The sequence below is a fragment of the Natator depressus genome, chromosome 20 (assembly GCF_965152275.1).
Source record: "Natator depressus isolate rNatDep1 chromosome 20, rNatDep2.hap1, whole genome shotgun sequence".
NCBI classification, from domain to species: domain Eukaryota; kingdom Metazoa; phylum Chordata; order Testudines; family Cheloniidae; genus Natator; species Natator depressus.
In genome coordinates, this window is record NC_134253.1 from 2572615 (window position 1) to 2598464 (window position 25850).

General features: G+C 56.3%; 1 protein-coding gene across 8 annotated transcripts; it reads right to left on the bottom strand.

The window, feature by feature from the left end:
- Positions 1–1544: 1544 nt before the first annotated feature.
- Positions 1545–24671, bottom strand: PAN2 (poly(A) specific ribonuclease subunit PAN2). 8 transcript variants are annotated; one of them, XM_074934777.1, is made up of 26 exons: positions 24556–24671; positions 21454–21754; positions 18674–18843; positions 18169–18289; positions 17534–17611; positions 16524–16791; positions 15910–16252; positions 13888–13984; positions 13024–13143; positions 12352–12471; positions 12134–12262; positions 11651–11850; positions 10994–11136; positions 10392–10495; positions 9801–9899; positions 9035–9111; positions 8053–8194; positions 7422–7559; positions 7149–7208; positions 6074–6164; positions 4820–4977; positions 4471–4614; positions 4048–4227; positions 3651–3744; positions 3006–3203; positions 1545–2678 (listed from the first exon to the last, which is right to left on the bottom strand). In XM_074934777.1, exons 2-26 carry the CDS (start codon positions 21733–21735, stop codon positions 2644–2646), a joined length of 3591 nt encoding a protein of 1196 aa, XP_074790878.1. In that variant the 5' UTR covers positions 21736–21754; positions 24556–24671; the 3' UTR covers positions 1545–2643. The 8 variants fall into 8 exon arrangements, 7 of the variants coding, with proteins under 7 accessions (XP_074790878.1, XP_074790883.1, XP_074790880.1 ...); XM_074934782.1 differs by lacking the exon at positions 24556–24671 and adding an exon at positions 24436–24448 and having other exon boundaries at positions 10994–11133; XM_074934779.1 differs by lacking the exon at positions 24556–24671 and adding an exon at positions 24436–24448.
- Between the last annotated feature and the right edge of the window lie 1179 nt (positions 24672–25850).

Below are 25850 nucleotides of genomic sequence, written 5' to 3' on the forward strand. Positions count from 1 at the left end.
GCGCTCGGCCGCCCCCTGCCCGTGTCAGAGTGACTGCATTAACCAAGGTGAAAGACACAAAACCTCGCTGTCTCAGCAAAAAACTTCCTGCCAACAATCCCCAGCCATGTGCCCAGAGCCACCTTAGTTAGTTAGGGACCAAGCAATGACTGTAGCAGCTCCAGCTGGGGCAGGGGGTCTGGAGCCATCCACGCCCCCAGCCCCCCCAACAGAGCTGGTGGCTGTCCCAGCTCGGGAGCTAACCGGGGAGGGGAGACCAGTGGGGAAAACCCAGGGATGGTGGGAAGCTGCTGAGTCAGTAGGTGATTCCTTGCCTCCCTTTGAGTCATGCCCCAGGATGCTGTGAGGTGGCGTGTTTCCAGGGAAATGCAAAAACCCAACCGGGCTGCTGGGCTTTCCACGGGCGCTAACCCCGCTGGCCTGGCCAAAGTCCAGCGCTGGTGACAACATTCTGAACTCGTTGCCCCCCCTCCAATTTTAACTGCATGCAGGAGTCTTGTTCTCCTTGCTTCTGCGCTGGACGCTGTTCAAGATCTGTCCCCCCGAGGTGGCTGCATCACCTCCCAGCCAGCTCAGCCCTGCTTCCTGGTTCTTAAACTCTGGGAGATTTGCACCAGCTCCCTCTCCTTGCCCCCACTGCCTATGAGGGGGGGCCTCCTGCTCTGCCGACCGGGAGGTCTGGAAGAGCCTCCCCTAACCTCAGACTCGCTGGCTCATCTGTAAACGTCTCCCCACTCCTTCCTCTGCGCTTCAGTTCCCCCCCACCGCCCTAAGGGGGGCTTCACTCCTCATGCTGGGGAGCATCTCGTCCCATTGACCTTAAAGGCACCGGTCGCCTAGTTGGGGGTGGTGGGGACAGGGATTGTCACCTCGGGGAAGCACTGTGGGCTGTTTGTGGGGATGGATCCTTTCTCAGCTGGGAGCTGGCAGGCTGGCTCCCTGTGCGCTGCGCTGAATGTCCGCGGAGACGGGGGCTGTTTTGAGCAGGAATTCCCATCCCCTTGTTCGCTCTGCAGAACCTGGGTTTGCAGCGTGAGCCACGGAGGGTCCCAGACCCAAGCCATTACTCTCCCGGCCATGGCAGGAGCAGGACTCGCCCGACCGGGATGTCTTCAAAGCAGGAATGCCAAGGGCTCCTCCACACAGGGGTCACTGGCACCAGTGCAGCCACATGGAGCACAGAGCCAGGCATTCTTCACACCCGTGCACGTTCTCTACACGAGGGGTCTGCACAACCCCCCAGTGCAGACAAACACAGAGGCGTGGGGGTGAACACAGCTGTAGCCACTCATTACACGCCCCCTTACGTTGTTCTGGCTGCTACAGCAGAGGCAGCGTGGTCAAGTGGCTGGAGCAGGATTCTGAGTTCAATTTCTGACTCACAGCATGACCTAGGGGGATAAGTGACTCCCCCAACCTCTTCTGTCCAAGGCGAGGGTAACATCGGAGGGGAGGAGCCCGGTAAAGCACTTTGGGATCAGCAGTGGGCAAAGGCCAGGGCAGAACCACCAACCAACGAGAAAGGAGGAGACAGGTCCAAAGGCAGGTGCTGAAGGCACCAGCTGGCCACTTTATGTATTCGGTACATGCCAGAGATCGCCGAGCGCACCTCAGACCTCACAGAATACAGGGGGAGGGGGAGTTAAAAAGACCAGAGGGTGCAAAGGGGACAGAGCCAGCCCTGGGGCGAAGCAGGGGCCACTCCGCTGATCCCAGGGCCAAGTCCCAGCTGGGATCGACGTGTGATCCTGCCAGCCCAGCGTGGATGGAGCAGATCCTCACGCTGCTGCTCTGACTGGCATCCCTGTACAGCCCGGCATCCCTACACACCAGTGCCTCTTGGTGCTGATGGCGGGACAATGCGAGTTCAGGGCTTCTTCGTCCTGCCACTCATCCACTTGACATTATCACCGGAGCGGGCACTGGGCTGGGGCCGGTCTCAGTCTGGGAGGTGCTCAGGGAAGTCGCTGAGCAGCTCCGGTCCTGCTGGCATTAACGCTCCAGGAGTTTCTCCAGCCAGTCTTCAAGGAGGTGGCAACCAGGCCTGCCTCAACAGTCCACCCCTCAGCAAAGCAACAGGCTGGTAACGAGACGACACAGCAACACGCTTGATGGGGGGGCCCTCTAGCAAAGCAAATTCTGGATGCCAATCCCCACCCCTCCCTGCTTCACACCGCTTTTATATAAAACACCCTAAAAGCCCAGGGGCCTGGCCGCAGCACCGAGGGAGATGGGCCCATCGCCCCGGGACGGCAGGGCCTGAGCGCACTTGTGGAAGTGGTGTTTGCACGTGCGATGGTGCGTCAGCTGTCCCTGCTTGGAAGGGCGACGGGGCAGCTGGCCGGAGATTTGGAGGCAGATGTGGCCCTCTGGAGCCATCCCAGCAGTGACGGTCTGTGAAGGGGGATCCTGGCCAGCAGGTAGCCCGTGGTGACCCCGCAGCAAGGGCTGGGGCAGGAGCAGGTGTCAGGCTCCCTGGTGAGCGCCTGGCTGCCTGCTGAAAATCAGCCTCGTCCCTTGTTTTGAAATCCACATTTGTTTTCTGTGTGATCTGCGGTCACAGACCGGTCGGGGCCCAGGGCTGAGTGGTGGAGGGTCCTTCCTGGGAGAACGCGCAGCGGGACAGAGCGGGGTCTCACCGGGTCAGAGTGTTAGCACGGCCGGGAACACCGCAGCATCTGCCAGAAACACAAATACATGCGGGTCACCAAGGGGCTCGCGCCAGGCCCCATGCCCCAGTGCAGCGGGAGGGGCGCACAGGAGCGGGGAGCTGCCCAGAGTCACCGCCCCGCGTTCGGACAGAATCCAGGACTCTGGAGGCGCCTAGCACGGAGCTGCAGCGAGAGGAGCAGAGCGGGTGGACACTTGCTCCTGCCTGCCGCTGTGGGATCTCACCCCGCTGAGCACTGCAGGTTCGGTCTCCGCTCTGCAATGGAGGGAGACCTGCGAGCGCAGGCGCTCCGGGGGGTGTGCTCCGTGCACACAGAGGAGGGGCGGCACCTTACTTTTGGGGCTGCTCTGGCTGTCTTGCTCTGGCACCTTCCAGTCCATCTTGCGGCCCTTCTCGTAGAGGCCCTTGAGCACCTTGCGGAAGTCGTCCGGGTCCGTGGCATTCTTGCTTAGCTCCAGGTACTTCCTGTAGAGCTGCAGGGCCGTCCGAGCGTCCTCGATGCTGTCGTGAGTCTCGCCCTGGATCTTCAGGTCTGGGGGATGCAGGGAGGGTTCGTCAGAGAGGGCACTACAGCCCCCGCCCCGATTCTCAACCCACAGAACGGGATTTCCTCCCCTTCCTGCTGATGAATACAGGGGGTCACTGTCCCTCAGTCCTGACTGGGAGCCCCCTGCTCCCATCCCCATCCAGCTCTGCTGATGGGCCGAATCCCAACCCCAGCCCCTCCTGTCCTGCCCTCCCCACACACAGCTCTACCGATGCCCCTCGATCCCGACCCACAGCAGCAGCCCCCATCCCCAGTTCCAGACCAGCTCAGAGTTCCGGAAGCAGGGTGGGGCTGGAGGTGCCCTTCGTCTCTGAGCGACACCACAAGCAGCCAGTGCTGCCCTGTACCCGGGCCATGGGGCCGGCGTCCGTCTGGGGCTCCGGTGCAGCCCTGCCTGGCTGGGCCGGTCGCGATCTAGGCGTTTCCACTAACCCAGGAAGTACCAGGCAAGGAAGCGCAGAGAAATCATCCTCTTCCTTGGCATATGGAACAGATACACGGTGTCAATCACCTGGTCCTTGGGCACCTGGCAGAGCAGAGAGAATCTGACCACCTAGGTTACGCAGGGTTAGTTCCCCCATCCCACCCACCGCCCACACAGCCCACCCCCAACCTGTCCCCCACACACCATCATCACCCCTACCCCAGACACAACTCCACCTCCCCTGGCAATCACACTGCTCAGTCCTTCACCCGTATTCCCCCTTCCCCGGGTTCTGTGAGCACGCCCCCAGTGGGAGAGAGGAAAGTTCCACTTAGGAAGGGAATCGAAGGCGCATTTGCTGCAGGGGCTGGGAAATGTCCCAGGCTTTTACAAAGGGAAAGTCACCATGAGGTTGATGACCCGGAAGTCCTTCTGCAGCCCGTGGCCCACGAATTTCACCCCAACATCGATGAGGAACCGCAGCTTCAGGTAGGTGGACTTAAGTGTGGTGAGGTGCTTGGAGGAGATCTTGGCATCCAGGTCGCCCGGCTTGATTCCTGAGTACTGGGTCAGGTAATCCACCACCTGCAAGGTGAGGGGCTCGTGATCACAGGGCGTGTGTGGGGGTGTGTGCTGGTGACTTGGCTGGTGGGTAGAGGGCCGGGGACCACCTGGTGACTGCAGTGGGGGGGGGGGGGGAAGCAGTGACTTCCTGGTGGGGGGCAGGCAGCGTCAGGGGAGCCCCCCACAGCCAGGAAGCCTATGGTGAGGCAGGTGGCTGCCCCCCCCTTGGAGTGGGGCGGGGCAGGGCAGGGCAGGGGCAGGTACCTGCTCCTGGGTGGAGATGTAGTCATCGATGAAGGGAATGCCCTCATTGGGGCCCTGGCCTCGCACGCACGTGATCCTAGCCACGGACATCTGGCTGGGCTTGATGGTGGATTTGGTGCCGTCACTGCGCAGCTCTGCCTCTTCCTGCACAGGGTCAAAGGAGCCGTTGGCAGGGGAAGCCCCCCAGCCCTCGCTGCCCCATCGCCAGGGAGCCAGGCCTCAGCCATCAGGAATTCCTGTGGCCCTTTGTTCTGGCCACTGCTAGACCCCAGCAGAATGGCTCCAGACCCGGCTCCTTCCCGACCCCCCTCATCCAAACACCAGCGTCCGTCCCGGCTGCGGCCTCTACCTCGTTAAGCGTGACGAACTCGGCGTCCAGCCCCACCAGGTCGCCCACCTGGGGCATCTCGTTCAGCATGAGCGGGATGAAGGTGGCGTGGCACTTGCGTTGCTTGCGAGCCAGGGACGCCTCGGCCAGCAGCACACTAGCCTCGATTGGGTTCTTGACTTGGAGGCAGTAGGGGGAAGGGTGGAGAAGAGAGAACGCTCCGTCAGACGGGGCGCTTGGCTGCTGGATTCACAGCAGACAAGACCAGGCTGGGATCCCATGTGCTGGCTGGCACTCAGAGCAGCCGGAGCATGTGAAGGAGACGATGCCCTCCAGAGGGAAAGGGCCAGAGACTGTCGTCCTCCATCCAAAAATCAGCACCTGTTTCTAAGGGGTCACACACAAGCTTCTGAGGGTGCTGAGGATACGGCCCTACCAGAGGGGGTGTGGAGCTGGGGCCTAGATGGACACAGAAATTCCAGCCGCCTTGCCTGTATGTCCCCGGCCAGGTCTCCTGCCCTCGACCAGCCACGTACCAGGGCTGGGAGAACCAGGTGCACAGACGGAAAAGGCATCAATGTCTATGGTAGCGAACCCAGCACGCAGGGCTTCGTGCCCAACTGAGGGGGCCCAGCCCACGTGGACAGGACAAGCGAGGCTCTCGGTGGCGTGGCTCCCCCCTGCAGCCAACAGACCTGCCCCGCTCCGGAGGCCTTTAGAGACCATGCTTTGTCTCTTGGCAGAAGCCGTTCTAGGGGATCGTTGAACACAGGAGAGAATGTGAAAACGACGTAGGTCCCCTGAAGTCAACGATGCTGATTTGCACCAGCAGGGGTCTGGCCCCCTTCCCGCCGTACAGGCTGCTCTGTTTGCTCCCTGTGCGGCATCTCACTGGGAGGGTGGAGCTGGACTGGTCAGTTTCACTTCCTGGTTCTGGGCTACCCCTAATGTCCTCTCACTAGGGGCTTGTCCTTCACATGAATGACCCAGGGGTTGCCCCTAACCCAACTCCCCTCCACACACAAATCTCTAGCTCGAGGGAAGTGGTGCTTTAAACTGGATCTGGCTGGTCAGGCAGGGCAGAGCTCGTTAGACAGCAGGGACGCACTTACAGGCTATCACCTTAACACAACCTCTCAGCTGCTGCTCCACTCTGTGGCTGCTCTCACCCCAGTGGGGTAACCCGAGCTGAACGAGGCAGCGAAGGCAAGCCCCAGGGCTCCACATACGCGGCCCAGACGCGTAACCCCGCCCTGCGCCCGCACGGACACTCACTGGTCAGGTTGTACTTGGCGTGGAGGTTCCTTCGGGCGTAGTACAGGATGGCAGGCACCTTCCAGCTCATGTCAAACTGCACCGCTTCACACTGCAACAGAGGGAGGGACATGTGTACAGACAACTCGGGGGGCCCTGGCCCGGCAGGGGCTGAGCTCCGAGAAGGGCTTCCTCCCCCCAAAACCCACAAAGCAGGACAGAGCAGAACGTAACAAGGTTTAAGCGCCCACATGCTACAGAGGATTCTATGAAGGGGGACGGCAGGGAGGGGAGGGTTAAATCCAGCCCTCCCGCCAGCAGAATCACAACAGGGGGCGCTCTCCGTCCCTGTCCCGGACCCATCTTCCCCCACCCCCAATTCAGACCCCCAACCCTCTGCCGCATAGAAACACACAGTCCCACCACAGGCGTCATGCACCGCCCCCACCACCCACGTGGGCTACACAGGGGTCTAGGTTTCCTTTTGGCTCCCTCCCTGGTACCCTTCGATGAGGAGCGCGGGCATCGTCTCTGTGGCCAGCTGGGAATGGGCAGGTCTCACGCTGGGCAGCTGGAGACAGGACAGCTTACAGCCACGGGGGCTGATGGCTGGTGGAAGCCCAAGTCTATGCCTTTCCCCTCCCCCTTCACATCCCAGCAGCAGCATTCGGTAAAACACACAACCAGCAGCGCTGAGCAGCAGCAGCAGCCTCTCCCCCGGCCGCTGTGGGCTGATCCCGCTGCCTCTTTGGCACCAGGAGCAGGAGAGCCAGGACTGAGCCTGAACCAGGATCTCCCGAGCGCTACACCTGGCTTGGCCTAACTACAACTACTAGCTCTTCTCCTCAGCAGATCTGAAAGTGGAGGTCAGGAGCGTTATTCCTGCTTCACAGATGCGGAAATTGAGGCACGGAGCAGGGACGTGACTTGCCGAAGGTCACCCAGCAAGTTAGTGGCAGAGCTGGGAAGAGAACCCAGGTACCCTGAGCCCCAGACCAGTGAACTGCACACTAGGCCACGCTGCCTCCCTGGCCAGGCCGGTTGCACGGTGCCACAATTCTGATTCTCGGGCTGCCCCCGGAATGAGGCTCCTTACCTTGTCCACCGGCTCGATGAGGAAGTCATTGAAGAGATACCACTGCTGGTGCGTGACCCCCTGGGGGTGAGAGAGAGGCAGGATTGGTCTGTAACCTTGGGTCAAGCACTGTATTTCTTAGCTGTTACCCAGGGGCCCAGGCACTATCTCCTCTGGAACACGTCCCCCTTCCTGAGACACTCATGGGAAAGAACCCAGCCAAGAGGAGGTTCCCCCAGGGTGGGGCTGGGGTCTGAGTGAGCGGCTGGGAGAGAGGTGGGCTTGCCTGCTCACCTCTTTCCTTTGGTGATACGTCTCCCCTACTTTGATGTGCCCCACCAGGCTGCCCCCGGTGCGGGAGTCCAGAATGTGGACAACGGTGGCCATCAGATCGTACGTGTAGGTTGAGTCCTGGTCATCGGATGAGCTGAGCTGCAAGGAAGAACCCACCCCCGGCGGTTATGTGAATCTGCTGAGAACTGGCTGACCTGGGCCAGGATGGACGCAGCTCAGGACAGGGGAAGCCTGTGCAATGGGTCAAGGGAAATCACCTTGGCAGAGGCAGCGCCCATGGCTGCAACACAAACCCGCAGAGCCTGGCAAAGCCAGAGCCGCTCCCAACCGTGCCCAAGTTCTGCCATCAGGCCAGTGGGGGCAAAGTGGTCCCGTGGCACCAGCGAAAGGTGACTCAGGCCTCCACAGCTCTACTCCCCAGCACGCAGGCCCCTGGCTAAGGGGGACCCACTTCGGTGAGTGAGTTCCATCTCCACTCCATCCTCAACCTTCCAGGCTCTCCAACCCCCTCGTGCTGGGGGGAGCCCACTGGCTCCCCATACAAGTGTGGCCACGGTCAGCAATTCCCTCTCTCTGCCCTTGACCTTGCCTGATGGACTTTCGACCGCAGCAGAGCCTGGGAACGCCTTACCTCGTCGCTTTCGTTCCAGTTGCAGACATCCAGCTCCTTGTTCTTGGTCAGTTTCATCCGGATGGAATGGGGAATCCAGATGTTCTTCAGCTCTTCGATGGAGGTGTACGAGTGCCCCGCCTCGGCGTTCCCCAGGTCCTTCCTGCCAGGAAAGGACAACAGGGAATTCCAGACCTTGAACACAGGAGGGAGGGGAGAGGTTCTGGGAGTTTTGGACACTGAGGGCCGGATCCCCAGCTGGGGTAAACCGGCATGGTGCCAGTGAAGTCCACAGAGCTGCACTGATTTACACCAGCTAAGGATCCGGTCCTGACCTCTTGGGAGAGAGGCTAGATGGTGCCAATCGAAGATGGTCAAAGCAGTGGAGGAGGGTGATCACCAGGAAATCTAGTCTGCCCTGCCTAGTCTGCAAGAGACCGAGGGAGTGGAACAGGCAGCAGGAGCTCTGCCTCTGGGCCAAATTCACCCCTGGTGTAACTCCACTGATGCCAGAGGGTGACTTCAGGCTGCTGAAGGTTATGGGGCCCTCACAGGGGAGATGTAAAGCCAAGGTCCCGATGCTAATGGTCAGAAAGGATCGCAGGGCACTTTTCCCTTGGTGTCTGGGCAGTCCAGTGGAGGTAAATGTTAACAACACAGTGTTACACAGGGCTTAAGCCTGCAAACATGAATTACATTCTGCTCCCACAATTTCCTTGGGCAGATTCCTCACTTCATGCATTTCCTATACTGTTGGGTGGTGCTGCTCAGTGCTGTTAAGCAGCTGCTGCATCTCAGCCCAGAGGTGGCTGCATTTCAGTGTGCACTGTTTGTGGTTCAGTTTAAAAAGCGCTTTGGGATGTAAGGTGCTGTAGACAGGCAAGACGAAATCACTGTCAGATGAGAAACAGCACCAAGTTCTCCGAGGCCATGGTAAGGATCCAGATGGCAAAACTTCTAAGATGGACAAAAGCCCATCTGTCCTCTGCCAGCAAATACCTACCATTCTCCAAGAGAGATCTCTTTGCTCTTAGGGATTTCGAGGCCTCCTTTCTTCATCACTGTTTTTTTAAAGGCATACTGGCAACAAAATACAGAGCAAAAGCATCAGCACAGGACCCAGGAGACACGCTTCTGAAACGAATGTGTAGCTGGTGACAGCTGGCCTTTGGAAAAGGACAGAGCCCCCGACATTAGTGGCACGGAGAAACGAAACGTGGGAAATCATTTCAGTGAACAAAATGCCAGACAGCCTCACGGCAGAGTAAAGACGCATTTAGAAGGCGTGGGAACCGTGTTTGGAATTTGAGTACACAGTTAACGCTCAGAGGCTGATCACCCACAAGCGGATCTTTCAAAGGTAACGAGGACAGGTTAGGAATAAGATTTATGGATCCTTGGAAAGTTCATGTTGCTGAATAACGATCAAAGAAAATCCCTCTAAGGGTATGTCTGTCCTACAGCCACGGGAAACGACGGCAGCTCGTGTTGACGGAGCCGCACTAGCAAGGAAGGTGCTGCAGGGGACGCTGCAGCGCAGGCTGTACCAGTTGGCCAAGGCCCTGGGCAATTAGTCAGGCCACCAGTCCGCGCTGCTACTTTGCTACTCCAGCCCCTGAGCTAGCTAGATGAAGGCTCCTGCAGTCGCACCCAGTGACCGCACTGTGGACAAACTGCCAGCAGATCCTGCACCAAGCTGGGCACAGAGTGACCTGCGGCTGTCAAGAGAACAGACCGGCCTGCACTCAACCAAACAACATTTCCCCTACCTCCGCCTGTGTCTTCCAGAAATCGGCCTCCTTGGAGCTGTTCACTTCGCAGTTAATGACTAAGACATCGGGCAAGCAGCGGATGTTCCGTGTTTGGACCTTTATTAGGACAGACAGAAAGAGGGCGGGTGGGTGAGGGGCACTGCCAGTGGCCCTGAAGGGAAGATGGGAAACAGACTAGTACTGCGCACCTGTCTGTCAATTTCCTCTGCCAAAGGCTCCGCCCACTGAGCTTCCTACTCCCCTTGCAGGTGGGTCAGCATTAGCCGTGTTCACAGAGATGGAAACTGAGGCACAGAGCAGGGAAGTGGCTTGCCTGAAGCTGCAGTGCCAGTGTCGGGCTTGGTGCTAGGCTCAGAACTCAGCTCCCAGTCTAGCCCCTCCGGACTGCTCCCATCTAGTCCCTCCGACACTGGACTGTTCTCTGCACTGTCCAGTCTGAGACAGGGCTTTCCCCGCTTCCCTTGGGAGATTATCGCCCAGGCTAATGGAGCAGGGACCTTTTGCCAGCTCCACCCCTCCACCCCTGCCCAGCTGATGCCAGCAATGAAGGGGATATGCAGGCAGCGAGTGGCCACCTCCCAAACTCACCGTGGGCTGGTACTTCTCACAGTTCTCGCACCAGGCCTGGGTGTTCTGCTCCAGACAGATGCTCCTCTTTAAGATCTGGGCAAACTCATAATCTTTGGTTTTATCTGAGGGCAGATGTGGGGGTGGGGGGGTGGGAAACAATTTCATTTAATCAAAAGAGGAATCCCTAGAGATTGAGTTCAGATGTAAATTCGACCTGCCAGACTCCGGACAAGGGCTCTGGCCCATTCCTCAGGAGCAACCAAGCCCAGGCAAACTCTGTCCCCAGAGCTGGAAGTGATTCATGGGTGACCGGACAGCTGGAGTGGGATCACTGCAGGACGGAGCACGCTGGGCCCCAGCTGCCTGTGCTGATAAAGGCTGGTGCAGCAGGTGGTGAGTGTTTTCATTGGCCAGAGGTGTCTGTACAGTGGGGACAGCAATCTGCTAAAGGTGGGGCCCACCAGGATGGGGGTTAAAAGTCCCCCTCGGCCTCCTGAACCCAAGGAAGATCGAGCCAGCCTCAGCTGCGCCCTGGTTTACAAGACGTAAGGTAGCCACCATCCACTCCTGGTCCCGCTCCCCCCAGCCCTCTCCATGTACCTCTCGCCCCTCAAGGTTACCATTGCTCTCGGGGTAGGAAAGCGTGAAGAGCAGCGTGGAGGAGACTCGCACCGTCTCCTTCCCACAGCGGCACATGCTGGAGTTCTCCACCTCGCAGCTGCAGAGCTGCCCGATCACCGAGTCCCCCGATGACCCAAAGCTGCTGGAGCAAACGAAGCACGTCCGGGTCAGCGGGGGTGGGGGCTGATAATTCAGGAGTCTTTCGAGGCCCAGCAGGGTGAGAGCGCGGCACTAAGCCCTTACATGCCCTTCCTGGGCCAGGCACTTGAAGGTGGCAGCTGCCAACAGGATCCTGGGAAACCCAAAGGAGTGGGTGTGGGTTTGGAGCCAACTCAATGGTAGCTCTCAGTGGTGACACGGCCAGTCACCCCCCTGAGCAGCCACGGAGGGGTGACAAGAGGTCAGGGGTTAGTGAATAGGATGGGTCAGACCCACGGTGGCCTGGGTCCACCTCTGGCTCTGTGCCCAGGATCGGACCAGCGCGGGCTGTGGGAGAGCCAGCACTGTGCCCAGCTCCCGCAGCCTGTTCCACACCAGACTCTGGCTGACTGGGCCCCCCCGGATACAACCTCTAAGGAAGGAGACAGACCCCAGCCCCGGGCGGCGTGCCCCCACTCCTAGCTCAGCAAGCAGCGGGTGCAGGGGGAAGGGGTTACCTGCTGCCGACACCCCGATAGGCCTGTGGTGCCTCCTGCTCCTGGGTCTCCTGGTGAAGCTGCGTCAGGATGAAGCGGTTCCAGCTCTGGATCAACCGGCCCAGGTTCACTTTGCCCGTGGCCTCATCAGAGTCGGCCAGGATCAGGCCCAAGGCGGATGCCTCTGGGATGGTGCGGAAGGCACGCAGGAAGTTGCTTCCCTGGGGGAGGGGAACGATTGGAGCATTGGGGCAGGTGGGGGGACGAGAGAGATGGCATTACCCAAATTCCTTAATGTGGTCCCTTCCGCATGGTGCCAAGTGCCCTCCCTCTCCGCCCCTAAACCCCTGGGGATCTCATCCGCCAGCAAAGCGAGATGCTACCGGCTGCTTTCCCCGAGTCCCTGTCGGTGCAGCCCCAAGTCACAGACTTCCAAGACCCTGTTCAAGAAGCACCCTCCCCTTCCCCAACAGCCCTGCTGCTTGGCATCTGCTCCCCACGTACCTGGCACGGGTCCCCCCGGGACAAGTCCAGCATGTGGAAGAGAAAGCCCAGTTCACAGCCCAGGCAGAACTCCTTCTGGCACAGGTGGTTCTGGACCAGGCAGCGGACGGGCTCCAGGAAATACAGGACCTGGGGAGGCGGCAGCAGGGCGAGTGAGGGGGGTGCGCTGGAAGGCCGCAGCAAGCCCTGGCTAGGGAGGGGCTGGGTGCCAGTCTCACCTGGATCATGCAGTTGCAGTAGGCATTGGGAATGTGGGGCTCCAGGCCAGCAAACAGGGTCTTGTTGTAATGCTTGAAGTCGAAGTCCTCCAGGCCCAGCTTGGAGTATTTGATTGTGACCTGGACAGAGAAGGGAATCCTCAGAAACAAGGGAAAACCTTGGCCCTGAGCTGGTCAATTGCACCAACACACAATCACCTGCACAAGCACTTGTGTGTGCGGGAGCATTCAGTGAATACACAAGCGTTGACACGAGCACACCCCAATACACAAGCACTCACAATCAGAAGCGATGCTAACACATCACGAGTCAGACCCCCAGGATGGTCAATGCGAACCTCCCCTGGGCACCCAGCACCACTCAGGATCAAACCACGAGTGAGAAATGCTGACTCCAGCCCACTCTTTTACCCTCCTGCCTGGAGGGGGACCCGCTGTCTGTATAGGCACCTTGGGACAGCAAGGGATCTTGCGGGGCGAGAGCTGGGCCACCCCACTGAGCCGCATGGGCTGGAGGCTGCCTTTCTGGGCTGTTCACACATGACCCTTGGGGCACTAGCTCTGTTCTACCCAAATCTGGCTGATCCTTCCTGTGACAGTTCATTACATCTTCACCTGCCCCTCCACTCCCTCGTAGCCCCAAGCCCCTCTGGCAGATGTTGCGAGTCAGACCTTCCTGTATTTCTTTGCCACCATGTACAGGTGAGGTTCCTCTTCCCGGCCAATTGGGGATTCAGGGACCTGGCTGAAACTGTCAAACTCGTTGTCCAGCTCTTTCAGCCGATACGGGATCTGAGGGAGGCAGGAAGGAAAAGGGACAAAGAAGCTTAATGCTGAGGCCGAGTCTGTCTGGAGCAAGCATCCAGCGAAACAAACAACGCATAACCTTGCCCGGCCCCCCAGCTGGGTCCGGGGCCCAGATCAACCAACGGAGCGAAGGACTAAAGCAAAAGAGGGAAAGGACACTTCCCTTCACCTCGACAAAGCTCCTCATTCCTCCTCTTATTCGTTAAAATGCTTGGTGTTGTTTTAAACTGTTCTGGAACTGCTGACGCAAACAACACAGATCAGTGGTCTGCCAAGGGTTGGTTTAGGGAACCCCCGGCATTGGGGTCCTCAGACCTTTTCACAGTATGGAGCACATACTAACTGCGCCCAGAACTCCCTTGTGCTGGCCTGCCCCTCGGTATTCTCTCCCATCCCTTAGAGGCCAGGTCACGCTGTTACATTGCAGAAGAAAACATCTGTGACTGGTACATGATGGTTAAGGCCAAAAGGACCTTAGATTATCTCGTCAGAGCCCCTGTATAGCCCGGGATGCAGAACTTCCCTCATCTACCCCAGCATCGAGACCAGTAACTTGTTTCGAATCCCATTCCACATTAACACACAGAGCTGACCTCACCCGCCACTGAAACGGGGTGAAACACAGCAGCTGTTCAAACAACGCTCAGCAACACGAGATCACGGCAGTCTCCCAAGCTGGCAGAGAGAGGCTGAGCACTCAAACCCCCACGCGCACGCACGCACGCACACCTGGTTCCGGAGCTTGGTCCTTGGGTTTGGTGCATAGCCGATGAAGCCCACTTTCTTCATGGTGCGCAGGATCTCGGGGTCTACAGGTGGGGCCCGCCTACAAAACACAGCACAACTCAAAGACCAGCCAGAGGTGCTGGGTTGACAGCCCTGGTCACTCGAGTCCTGTATTTGTTCACGGAACAGAGAGAGCAGCTGTACAAACTTCCACCCCAGACACTGGCTCCCACCTTCCCACCCAAAGTGATGACAGGACTGTTCCCTGGAATGCATTCAACCCTTGGCTTCTCTATAGCCAAGGCCAGCAAGGGGGCTAATGGGTGAGGGGTTCGGCGTCATGGCGAATCGCCACCAGATCACCAAGTGGAGCATGGCGTTTCACTTACTGCAGCATCCAGTCAGCTGCCCCTGGGGTGGAACGCAGCAGCTGCACTGTACAGCAATTTAGGACAGGGCCAAAGAAGAATACTAAAGCCGGTCAAATGGGGAAGGGGATATTTAGATACACAGAATGTAATTACACAAATTGGAATTTGACCAGGAAGCCCAGGGCACCACCCTGATTCTTGAGGAAGTGCCATGGGATTTCCCATGACCACAAGCAACCAGGACCTCAGAATTACAACTCATCAACGCAGCAGCAGCCCCTAGCACAACGCTGGGGCACTGGTTCGGTATTGACTCCAGAGGGAATGTCTCCTGTTGGATCGTCAATACGAGGGTGGATAAAAATCAATGCTTTTTTTTATTTAAATTGGATTTTTTGATAAAATTCTTTTTGAGGGAAAAACCTGTCTAAAGATAGTTTTAATTAAGATACATTATTGCTCAAAGATCTCTCATCATGGAATAGGGATTATAAATTCTAATTCTATAGTATGAGACAATATATTCATGTAATGTATAAGAAAAGTTTTGTAAATGAGTTCCAATAGTTCACGGATTAGGGACCCAATCTTATGGGGTTCCACAGGCTTCTGTACAGATTATTTAGGTTAATCTTTCTAACTATCCAATGGGACTCAGTGCTCAGTCTAGAAGATACCATCAGAGATGCTTAGTTTTGCAGTTCTCAAACTATAGATTTGTATCTCCAGAGGTAACATGCTTGTTAACAGCAAAAATGTTTTAAAATAAAATAAATAAATAGAGAGGGGTGAGAAATAACGGACCTCAACTCTATTGTCCCTCTGCAAATTTGCGTACACAGAGTCAATCCCTTACCTCTCTCTAAAAGCGCAAAGTTTCAAAAAGTTCAACTAATAGAAGATTGTTGGGGGCAGAATAGATCTGGACAGGAGAAGAAGTCTGGAGATAAAATGTGAGACGCAAGGGACATATGCTTGTTTTGTTATAACATTATATGTTTGCTATTGAAGAAAAAAAAAATCCAGAATACTTAACGTTGTTGTTTTAGTTAAATAAAACAATTTAAATATCTGTCTGGTGATGTTCTCCTCCTAATCCAGCATGGCAAGAAAATCCTCCAAATATTAATGATTAACCTGTTGAAATGGAGACAGTTCATCTCCCAATGACTTCATAAATATCTGCTTCAATTCACCTTTGGTAAATGAAATAACCAAACAATCCTTCATTTTCTGATATAGCTGTAAAACTAATCTGAAAAGTTTTCAAAATAAATATCTGTTTCAAAATGTATAGTGTGTACCCTCTAAAATGAATCCTACAGCTCTCTCTGAGTTGTGAAGAATATGTATTAAGGTTATAACAACCAACGAGAATGCACTTTTATGTAGAAAACCATGATTAAATCAAGCCTTCCTGACTAGTGATTTAAATCATGATTTAAATCAATTTGATTTCAATCAAATCCACCCTGGTCAATACCACTTCCTGAAGCCCCCTACTCTTTCCCCTTCAATACCTGACCTGGCCCAATCCTGCCTGGCTCAGGAGAGCTAAAGGGAACCAAGTCTGAAGTGACAGGGCTGCCATCTCGGGAAGCTCTGCGCTGTACAGGCTAGTTACATGCTCTTTGCGAGAGCCCTGATGAGTTACCTGGGCGCAGGGGCAGAGTTGGCAGCAGGCCAGTCTGACAGCAGTGTTTCGCTGGTCAGTGGCACGGGGATCAGAGAAAGGGGCATGAGATCCTGGTTCCAGTCCAGGTGAGGCAGGGTGTCTACCATACAGGGCAGGGCAAAGTCAGTCTCCCGGGAGTAGGCGTTGAAGGTGACCTCGGGCGAATCGGCCCAGAGGTGGACGCAGCCCTCCGAGTCGCCGAACACCATGGCCTGCTTGCTGGCTGACACATCAAAGGTCATGATCAACTGCCCCACCGTGTTGACGTGGAAGATGTCAGCAGGGTTGGCAAGGCCTGTGGGCTCGCAGAACTGGCACTGACCTGACGGGAAGAGCAGAGAGGCTTCAGGGAGGGGGCACAGCACAGAACTCCCAGCAAACCTCACACCGATAAGGCCCTATACCGGCTTCCATCCAGAGATCCCACCTTACTTTACAGACCAGACACACAAGGATCCCTTCTCTGAGCTCTGCAAGACACTCCGCTGAGCTGCCAGACAAGGGCTGAGATGGACCTTGCTGGATTCGAACCTGTGGTTCCCCAGGATCCAGATTAAACCCGAGGGCTAGGGAGCCCAAGGTGAACCGCCTACCTGTCTGGGAGATGATGGCCAGCCGGGAGGTGTAGGTGGGGATGAACTTGAGGAAGAGGGGGTCCACGTGGACCTGCAGCGGGGTGATGGCCCGCATCATGCGCAGGTCGTACACCTTCAGGAAGCGGTCGCAGGCCAGGCCGTTCATGCGACTGGAGAAGCCGCATGTCACCAGCAGGTTGCCGTGGACGTCGAAATCCGACAGGCTGCCCGAGTAGGCGTCGAACTCATGCTCCGCCGTGAAGGTGCGCAGGTCCCGCAGGGACACCTAGGGGGTGGCACAAAGGAAGCACCGGTAACAGGAACAGAGGCAGGGGGGCCCTTGGGGGCTGTTTAGCCCCAGGAGATCACAGGGGGACAAACAGGAGAGGAAGGAAGGGCCAGTGGTTAGATCACTAGCATAGGACTTGGGAGACTGGGGTTCAAGGCCCTGATCCACCCCAGACTTCCTGGGCCTTTGTGACCATGGGCAAGTCCCTTAGCATCTCTGCGTCCATCTGCACCTCAGGGGTAAGAGCCCTGTGAGGACACAGTACCCATGGTGAGGTGCTGACATTACGGCAATGGGGGCAGATCAGTAGCCAAGACAGACTGAATACATGGGAACTTCCATGATTGCCTGGCACGGGAGCGGGGCTCGGACTCAGCATCTCAGCCCTCTCTCCACCATCAGCTGCTGCCCCCTGCCAGAGGTTGCGGGAAGGCCACTGTGTGAAGTGCTTTGGTGCCCTTCGGGGGGAGCGGTGCCATAGCAACATACACTCCTCTCACTTCAGTCTCCTGGTGACCCAGATTGAGCTGCCTGCCCCCGAGCAGCTGAGAGGAGACAGCGCTTTGTTACGCCAGAGCTGGACACGCAGCCCTGGAAGGGAACTCCGGGGTCAGCAAGTCCGGTCTCTCCTATGGCAGGCAGCCGCGTTCCATCATCCTGTTCACGGACGGCTCGAGCTTCTCGGTCAGAGGCCCTGGCTGGGAGAAGACTCAACAGGCAGGAGCAGGGCTGCGGGTACCTTCCCCGTCGTGTGTCCGCAGAAGAAGAAGCGGTTGGACTGCCTCAGGATGGTGACACCGGGCACCTCCACAGTGTACTGGAAAGGAAAGGGTGAAGAGAGGAGGAGATACTCACCCTCAGAGGAGACGGCAGCTGGCCTCCGGGGCTGTGAACCTGGCAGCACAGAAACCAGAGCCTGATCACAGCCCAGGGGGAAGGCAGCGTAAGTAGTGGTTAAAGCTGGGGACAGGGCTCCTAGGTTCTAACCCTCCCTCTGTCACAGACCCCTCTCTGTACCTCAGTTTCCCCTGTTGTTTAGTGGGGCTAGCACTCCTTATTCGTTAACCAGCCTGCACACAGGGGTCAGGGATCTGCAGACAAAGGGTCATTGAGAGGTTCTTGCCCAGCAGCAGCCTCTGCATTAGCAGGAGGCATGTGGAACCCCTCCCTGCTGCCCTTATGGGACAAGCTGAATATGTCAGAATAGGAATCAGAGAGATCTCTCCCTGCTATATCCCCCCAAACCCAGCGGGGCCTGACTCCCAAGGGGCGCCAGGCACCTGCCTCTCCCATGCATGCCAATGGGAGGCCAGGGTGCTCAGTACCCCTCAGGATCAGGCCCACAAACAGAGGCCAACCCAAGGCCGTTGGTACCTTCTGGGTCTCCTGGACGGTGTTGAGGTCGATCTCGATCACGTGGTTCTGCAGCCCCCCGATCAGCAGGGTGCTGCTGTTTGTCAGCAGCAGGCTGTGCACATCCTCGCTCTCGTCCATGCTGACGGAAAGGGAGAGAACAAAACCTCATTCTCCTGCTCGGCTCGGGGCACCCCAGGCCTCCCTCCTGCCCTCAGACACACACTGCTTCGTGCACCTCCCCCCAGCAGGGCCACGTGCAAAGGGGGGGGCACGACTCCCCCCCAGCACAGACTCGGTCTGAGTTGGTTCGGCTCCGGACCGGGTCAGTGTTGGTATGGGAGCTTTTCCCCTTCCCCTGTGCAAAGGGAGCTACAGGAGTTCCTAGTGCCCATGTCACATCACCGTTAGGCCAAGGACTGAATGGGGCTCCCTCCTCGGCCTAAAGAGAATCTCTATGGGGCCAGCATGAGGCTTTCCTTCTCTGTCAGCACAGCCAGGCTGTCGCCCTGTAGAGGAAACTCACAGGTAGTCGAAGATGGTCAGGCCCCCCCGGGACATGTACTTGAGGTTCGTCTTGGTCAGGAAGAGGATGCCGTTCTCCAGGCTCTGGATCTGACGGATGTCATCGCTGCTGCTCACCTGGAAGGAGGAATAGCGCTCCAGGGCCGGGCCGAAGAACGAGGTGGCGTGACCCTGAAATGAAGCGGAGAGGAAAGGCCGGCCTGGGGTGGACTCTTCAACACGCAACACCTCATCATCCTCACGCTAACACAATGCAGTTTGATGCCACCGATACACGGATTCCAAGGCCAGACGGGCCCACTGTGATCATCGAGTCTGAGCTCCCAGCTAGCACAGGCCACAGGACTACCCTGAACTCATTCCTCTCTGAACCAGAGCATGCGTTTTAGAACAACATCCAACCTGGATTTCAAAATGGTCAGGGATGGAGATTCCATCACGACCCTTGGCGAGTTGTTCCAGTGGATAATTACCCTCACTGTTCAGAATGTGTGCATTCCTATCCTATTCAACCTGTTCATAAATGATCTGGAGAAAGGGGTAAACAGCGAAGGGGCAAAGTTTGCAGATGATACTAACTGCTCACGATAGTTAAGACCAAAGCAGACTGTGAAGAATTTCAAAAAGATCTCACAAAACTAAGTGATTAGGCAACAAAATGGCAAATGAAATTTAATGTGGATAAATTTAAAGTAATACATATCGGAAAAAATAACCCCAATTACACATACAATATGATGGGGGCTAATTTAGCTACAACTAATCAGGAGAAAGATCTTGGAGTCATCATGGATAGTTCTCTGAAGACATCCACGCAGTGTGCAGCGGCAGTCTAAAAAGTAAATGGGATGTTAGGAATCATTAAAAAAGGGATAGAGAATAAGACGGAGAATATCTTATTGCCTTTATATAAATCCATGGTACGCCCACATCTTGAATACTCCGTACAGATATGGTCTCCTCATCTCAAAAAAGATATACTGGCATTAGAAAAGGTTCAGAAAAGGGCAACTAAAATGATTAGGAGTTTGGAACAGGTCCCATATGAGGAGAGATTAAAGAGGCCAGGACTTTACAGCTTGGAAAAGAGGAGACTAAGAGGGGATATGATAGAGGTCTATAAAATCATGAGTGGTGTGGAGAAAGTGAATAAGAAAAAGTGATTTACTTGTTCCCATAATATAAGAACTAGGGGCCACCAAATGAAATTAATGGGCAGCAGGTTTAAAACAAATAAAAGGAAGTTCTTCTTCACTCAGCGCACAGTCAACCTGTGGAACTCCTTGCCTGAGGAGGTTGTGAAGGCTAGGACTATAACAGGGTTTAAAAGAGAACTGGGTAAATTCATGGCGGTTAAGTCCATTAATGGCTATTAGCCAGGATGGGTAAGGAATGGTGTCCCTAGCCTCTGTTTGTCAGAGGGTGGAGATGGATGGCAGGAGAGAGATCACTAGATCATTATCTTCATGTGTCAGTATATTTATGTCTGCATCTGTAATTTTCACTCCATGCATCTGAAGAAGTGGGGTTTTTACCCATGAAATCTTATGCTCAAATAAATCTGTTAGTCTTTAAGGTGCCACTGGACTCCTTGTTCTTTTTGTGGATATAGACTAACATGGCTACCCCCTGATACTAGATCGTTACCTGTTAGGTTCACTCCCTCTGGGGCACCTGGCATTGGCCACTGTCTGTAGACAGGATACTGGGCTGGATGGACCTTTGGTCTGACCCAGTGTGGCCATTCTGATGTTCTTATGTTCCTGTCTAGCTGCAGCATCCAGACGCTGGCTTGCCTTAACCTCTGTCTGCCCACCTGAAGAGCCCATCATCAAATATTTTTTCCCCACCTAGGTACTTACAGACTGTGATCAAGTCACCCCTTTACACAACGCGCCCAACCCTCAGCTGCTGCAGCAGCAGGGACGTTACAATGAGAAAGCGGGCAGAGGAAGTGTGATCCGTGGGTACCGGAGGGGTGCCAGGGAAAGGGAGAAGGAATGGGACTCTCCGGTAGAAGAGTGCGTACAAGGATGGGCACTCAGCCACATTCTAATAAAGGGGGGATGAAGAATCAGTGAGGCAGGCGGACCAGCCCAGACTGCTGCTGCCACACTGGGGAAAAGTAACCCTTCTGGAGAGGAGGGTGGCTGGAGTCAGCAGGGCAGAGGGAATGAGTGGGGGATGGCATGCAGATGGGGTCAAGGCTATAAATCAGGTATTGAAATGACCAGGGGCACCACAGGAAGTCAGACAACATGACAGAATGGGGGTGAGGGACAGAGGGAGGATAAAATGGTCTGTTGCACTAGAGCAGGGAGGTGGAATGGACCAACGCTGTGTCGTGGTACGGCAGGGAGGAAGGGCTACCAGACTAGACAGAGCGTTGGTCTATTCTGGTGCAAAGACTCTTACAATGGGGTAGCCTGTGATAGCAGGGAACTGGATTCAATAAGGTCCCTTCCAGCCCTACATCCCACATTCTACTCCAGTATCCAGAGAGGGATTCTCATCTGTCTCACCGGTTCATCCACTCACCGCCCGACAAACATAGGGAGAAGAGATCAGCCCCTCTGTTTTGAGTCTCAAACCCTCGCCTTTATCCCCACATCCCAGAAGAATACTTCAGTCATTTTCCTCGTTGGAAAATGGCCCAAGACACATGGAGGAAACAAAAACCTTACAGCCCATAAAATCAGAGCAGACAAGTGACTAATCCAAACCACAGCAACCCCCTTCCCCAAGGCGGCTGTGCCACAGGGAACCCCAAGCGCCACCTACCCCATGGTTCCCCACCCAGAGCATCTCTTCGTGCAGATCGAAATGGGAGACGGAGACGGGTACCCCCACCTCGGAGACCGCGGTGTGCAGCTCCGAGTACATGCCCTCCATGATGTGCACCGACTCTGGCACTGGGATGCCCTCCAGTGGCACCCCCTCCGGATCCAGCTCCACATTCTGCAGCAGGGCGGGGTTGAGATGAGGGTCCAAGACTGGATCCAGGGCTGGGTGGAGAGCAGGTGCATACTCCGCAAGGGCAGGGTCGAGACCTTCAAAATTCATAGTGAAACTGGATGTCTCCCTTTAAAACAACGGGCAAATCAGAAACACAAAGGCCTCTGTGTTCTTAGCAACTAATATCTACCCCTGAGGGCATTCCGTGCCAAAAAATTAAGAATTCTGCACCAAAAAAATAAAAATTCTGCGCACAGTATTTTAAGATTCTGCAAAATTCTGCAAATTTTATTTGTCAAATAAATGTGGAGGCTCCAGCATGGCATTGGGGAGCACAGGCCACTGGCTGCACAGAGGTGGGAGATCACCGTGCAGCTCCTCCCCATCCCCAAGACACGGACTCAGCGGTGAGGCTCCACCCGACCCTGACACAGGGCAAGGACTGGGCTTGCCCCAGAAACACCCAAGGGCCCTGCCCCTCCGTGCCAGGTGCACCAGGTCTAAGCAGGCAGGCTCACAAAGCAGGATCCAAGTGTGGAGGGGCTTAGTGTAGGGGGATCCAGGTGTGGGTTGAGAGGGTTCTGTGTGGGGCAATCTGGGTGCAACAGTAATGGGACTCTGCATGGGGGGGAGGCAAGTGAAGGTGGTTGGTGCTCAGCGGGGGGGTCTGGGTGTGTGGGGGATAGAGCTCGGCAGGGGGGTCTGGGTGTGGGGAGCTCAGTGGGGGGTCCAGATGCTGGAGGAGTGGGGCTCAGTGGGGTGGGGATCCAGGTGCAGCTGGTCAGGGCTCAGTAGGGTGGGGATCCGGGTGCCAGTGGCTCATCAGGGTGGTCCTGGTGCAAGGAGAGTGGGGGGGGGGGTGTCTGGGTGCAAGTGGGCTGAGGCTTGGTGGGAGGGTCTAGGTATCAGGGGGTCTGGATGCACAGGGGTTGGGTGGATGTGGGAGCAGTTCCCTGTACAGGGATCCCTCCCCCTCCAGCTCAGGAGCAATGGGTGCAGGAAGCATGGGGGAGGGGGAGTTTGCAGAGATTCCTACAGCCGGGGGAGAAATCTGAGGGTGGGTCTGATAAACCCTGGATGCTGTGTAGGGGAATAGGAAGTCCTGTCCTCTCCAGCCCAGCCAGGACTAGCAGCTGAGCCCGGTGCAGGGTAAGAGCCACCAGCTGGGTCTTCCCCAGTCCTGCCCCCTCCCTCACAGTGATTTACCTCTCTGCCGGCTGCCCTGGGCACCCAAAACATACTGCTGGGGAGGGTCGCATGACTGCTTTTGTGGCTTCCCTTTGCTTCCTCATCAGAAAGTCATTTTTCTGCAGGGAAGCAAAGAAATCTGCGGGGGGGCATAAATTCTGCGCATGTGCAGTAGCGCAGAATTCCCCCAGGAATAAATATAGCCTTATGGGCATCAGACTGGAAAAGGCCTATGAGGTCTCTAGGAAGGGTAAGTATTTAGCTCACCTCTAATATGAAATCTATGAGCGACAGACGATGACAAGTCCTTTAGTGAGGGGTTCTTTGCCCTTCTGTCATTAAGGACCCAGAGTGCTCTGGGAAAGGTGTATTTAGCTCTGCACTGAGGTGGAGGAGAGGCAGCTAGGCCCTTGGCACAATCAAGGGTAACCTGCACTCCTGTTGGGCCCATTCCACCCCAGCCATGACTCCTCCTCCCCACCACATCCCCTGCCTCCTCTGGCCTAAATCCACTCCACAGCGGCCCCTGGACCCAGCCTGCTGCAGAGATAGTGCCAAAGTTGGTTTGTGCCTGGCACAGATGCTGTCTGTGCCAGGGGTATCGCCAAGATGCCTTTGTACCAGTGGGCCATAGCACAATACTGAATCTGGCTCTTTGACAGACACCAGAGGACCTTGGTTAGACGTTGGCAGACCTTGTAACAATAAAGAGTCGCTGCATCGAACTGAGGGCAGCCTAGTAACTGCAGCAGGGGAGTGGGATTCAGCTGGGCAAGGCTGGACAGCAGAGGTGGGTAGCGATTGCTTCCTGACCCTGGAGAGGGAGTGGATCAGATCCTGAAGCATGTGACCTGATTCCCCTTACTGGAGCACAAGCAGCTGGCAATGCTGCTCCAGCCACACACAAGCCCCTTCTGCAAAGGTCCATTTGGTTCCCAGGCCTCGTCAGTACTTGGTCCCTCCGCTGAGGCTGGCAGCGAGGATACAAGGTAACTAGAACATGGCCACCTGCCTGCTGAGAACCACCGACACCCTGCTCATTACATGTCAGTTCCCCTACTCTTCCGCAACAAGCCACAGACCTGCCAGGCTCAACCCTACCTTTGGACGCTGAAAGGAGCTTATAACCCAGTGCTGAAATCTCAGTTACAAATGTGGAGATGGAAAAAAGTGATTCTTACCCAGAAGCCTCTGCTCATTTACCCAGAATCCTGCTTCTACTGCCAGGTTACCCACAACCCTCTGCCCAGGGGGGGTATGCTACCCAGAATCCTCTGCGGCCAAATAACCCACAGCCCTCTGCCTGGGGAGTACGTTAACCAGAATCATCTGCTCTGCAGCCAAATTACCCACAGCCCTCTGCCTGGGGAGTACGTTAACCAGAATCATCTGCTCTGCAGCCAAATTACCCACAGCCCTCTGCCCAGGGGGTGCGTTACCCAGAATCCTCCTCTGCTGTGCAGCCAAATTGCCCACAGCCCTCTGCCCGGGGGGTGCGTTACCCAGAATCCCCTGCGCTGCAGCCAAATTGCCCACAGCCCTCTGCCCGGGGGTGCGTTACCCAGAATCCCCTGCGCTGCAGCCAAATTGCCCACAGCCCTCTGCCCGGGGGTGCGTTACCCAGAATCCTCTGCTCTGCAGCCAAATTGCCCACAGCCCTCTGCCCGGGGGGTACGTTACCCAGAATCCTCTGCTCTGCAGCCCAATTGCCCACAGCCCTCTGCCCGGGGGGTGCGTTACCCAGAATCCTCTGCTCTGCGGTGGCGGGTAAATGGCCCCGGCTCTCTCTCTCTCTCTCTCTCCCTCCCTCAGCAGCCGCCGCCACCGGTTGCTGCGCCCCCCGCCCGGGCCGAAGCCGCGTCCCATCCTCCCGCCGCCGCCATGGCAACTTCCAGCCCCTCTGGCTCCGCCCGCTCAACCACTCCTCGGGCTAAGCGTTTCCCTCGCCTGGCAGGCGCGGCTACCAATGAGAGGGCACGCTCAGGGGCGATAGCCAATCAGAGAGCGGCGGAGGCGGGAATAACAGGTTGGAGCGGCCTGCGCAAGCTTGGTAGAGAGAACAGGACGGGAGGGCGGAGGGGACAGAGAGAACCGACCCCCTCGATTAACGGCTGCGAGTCCGATAAGACTTAAAGGGCCAGCAGCACCCTCATCCCCAGAGCCCTCCCCAGCTCTCCCATGCCCCAGTAACTTTCCATTTCTATATTTTTTTCCAGGATAGTGGCATTTAACTATATATAAACCCCCCCCAAAACAAAAACGTCCCTGGAAGGCGAGATGGGGGAGCCCCAGGGAGCGTGAAACCCACAGCAAGTCCAGAAGGCAGCATCTCATGGGGCCGTCCTTACTGCCAAAATCCGGGCTGGGAGCCCCCTGTGACATGAGTTTGGTGGGTCTCAGTCATGTCCCCCTAACAATTACCCACCATTGAATTAACACCCATCAGCCCTCCACCCTTCTTCCCAGCAAAGTGGTCAGGGGATGAATGGGCCATGAATGCCAAACTTGCCCTCTAGAGGTTGCCTCTCCAGGGCAGCCTTGAGGCACAGCGTGGGGCAGATTTCTCACCTGGTCCCTGGGACGTAAATCGCCCATATCTGGTCCTGTGAAGGATCTCAGTCTAAACTATCTATCTACCCATCCATCCCCATGCACACCCAGCTATCTATCTATCTATCTAATCATGTCCCCTATCAACCGAGCAGCTCGTCACATCCACCCAAAGACACCTTTACCAGGCAGAGAGATGGGCAATTAAAATGAGCAGCCTCTCACTAGCCTCTCACGGCCGCTCTAGGTCGCGACCCTTCTTGAGCCAGATTCTCATCCTCATTGACACTGCTGTAAACCCAGAGTGGCGCCTTCAAAGTCACCAGCAGAGCTGAGCTCATGCGCTGGCCCCTTAGGTCTCTCAAACCCCTGAAAAAACCCAGCATCCATCCCAGCTTCCAAGGACATGTCTAGGACTTCAGAAGGAACCCAGGTTTGTTGCTCTAAGGTGGTGGTTTGCCACCTTTTCCATCCTGGGACCCCCT

Bases quoted from the DNA above. Each gene is read 5' to 3' on its own strand.
- PAN2 (XM_074934777.1), bottom strand. From the start codon at position 21,735: ATGAATTTTGAAGGTCTCGACCCTGCCCTTGCGGAGTATGCACCTGCT. The intron at 9,900-10,391 runs GTGAGTTTGGGA...GTCCTAATAAAG, and splicing joins GTGAGAAGTACCAGCCCACG to GTCCAAACACGGAACATCCG. The intron at 4,228-4,470 runs GTACCTGCCCCT...CTCACCTTGCAG, and splicing joins ACATCTCCACCCAGGAGCAG to GTGGTGGATTACCTGACCCA.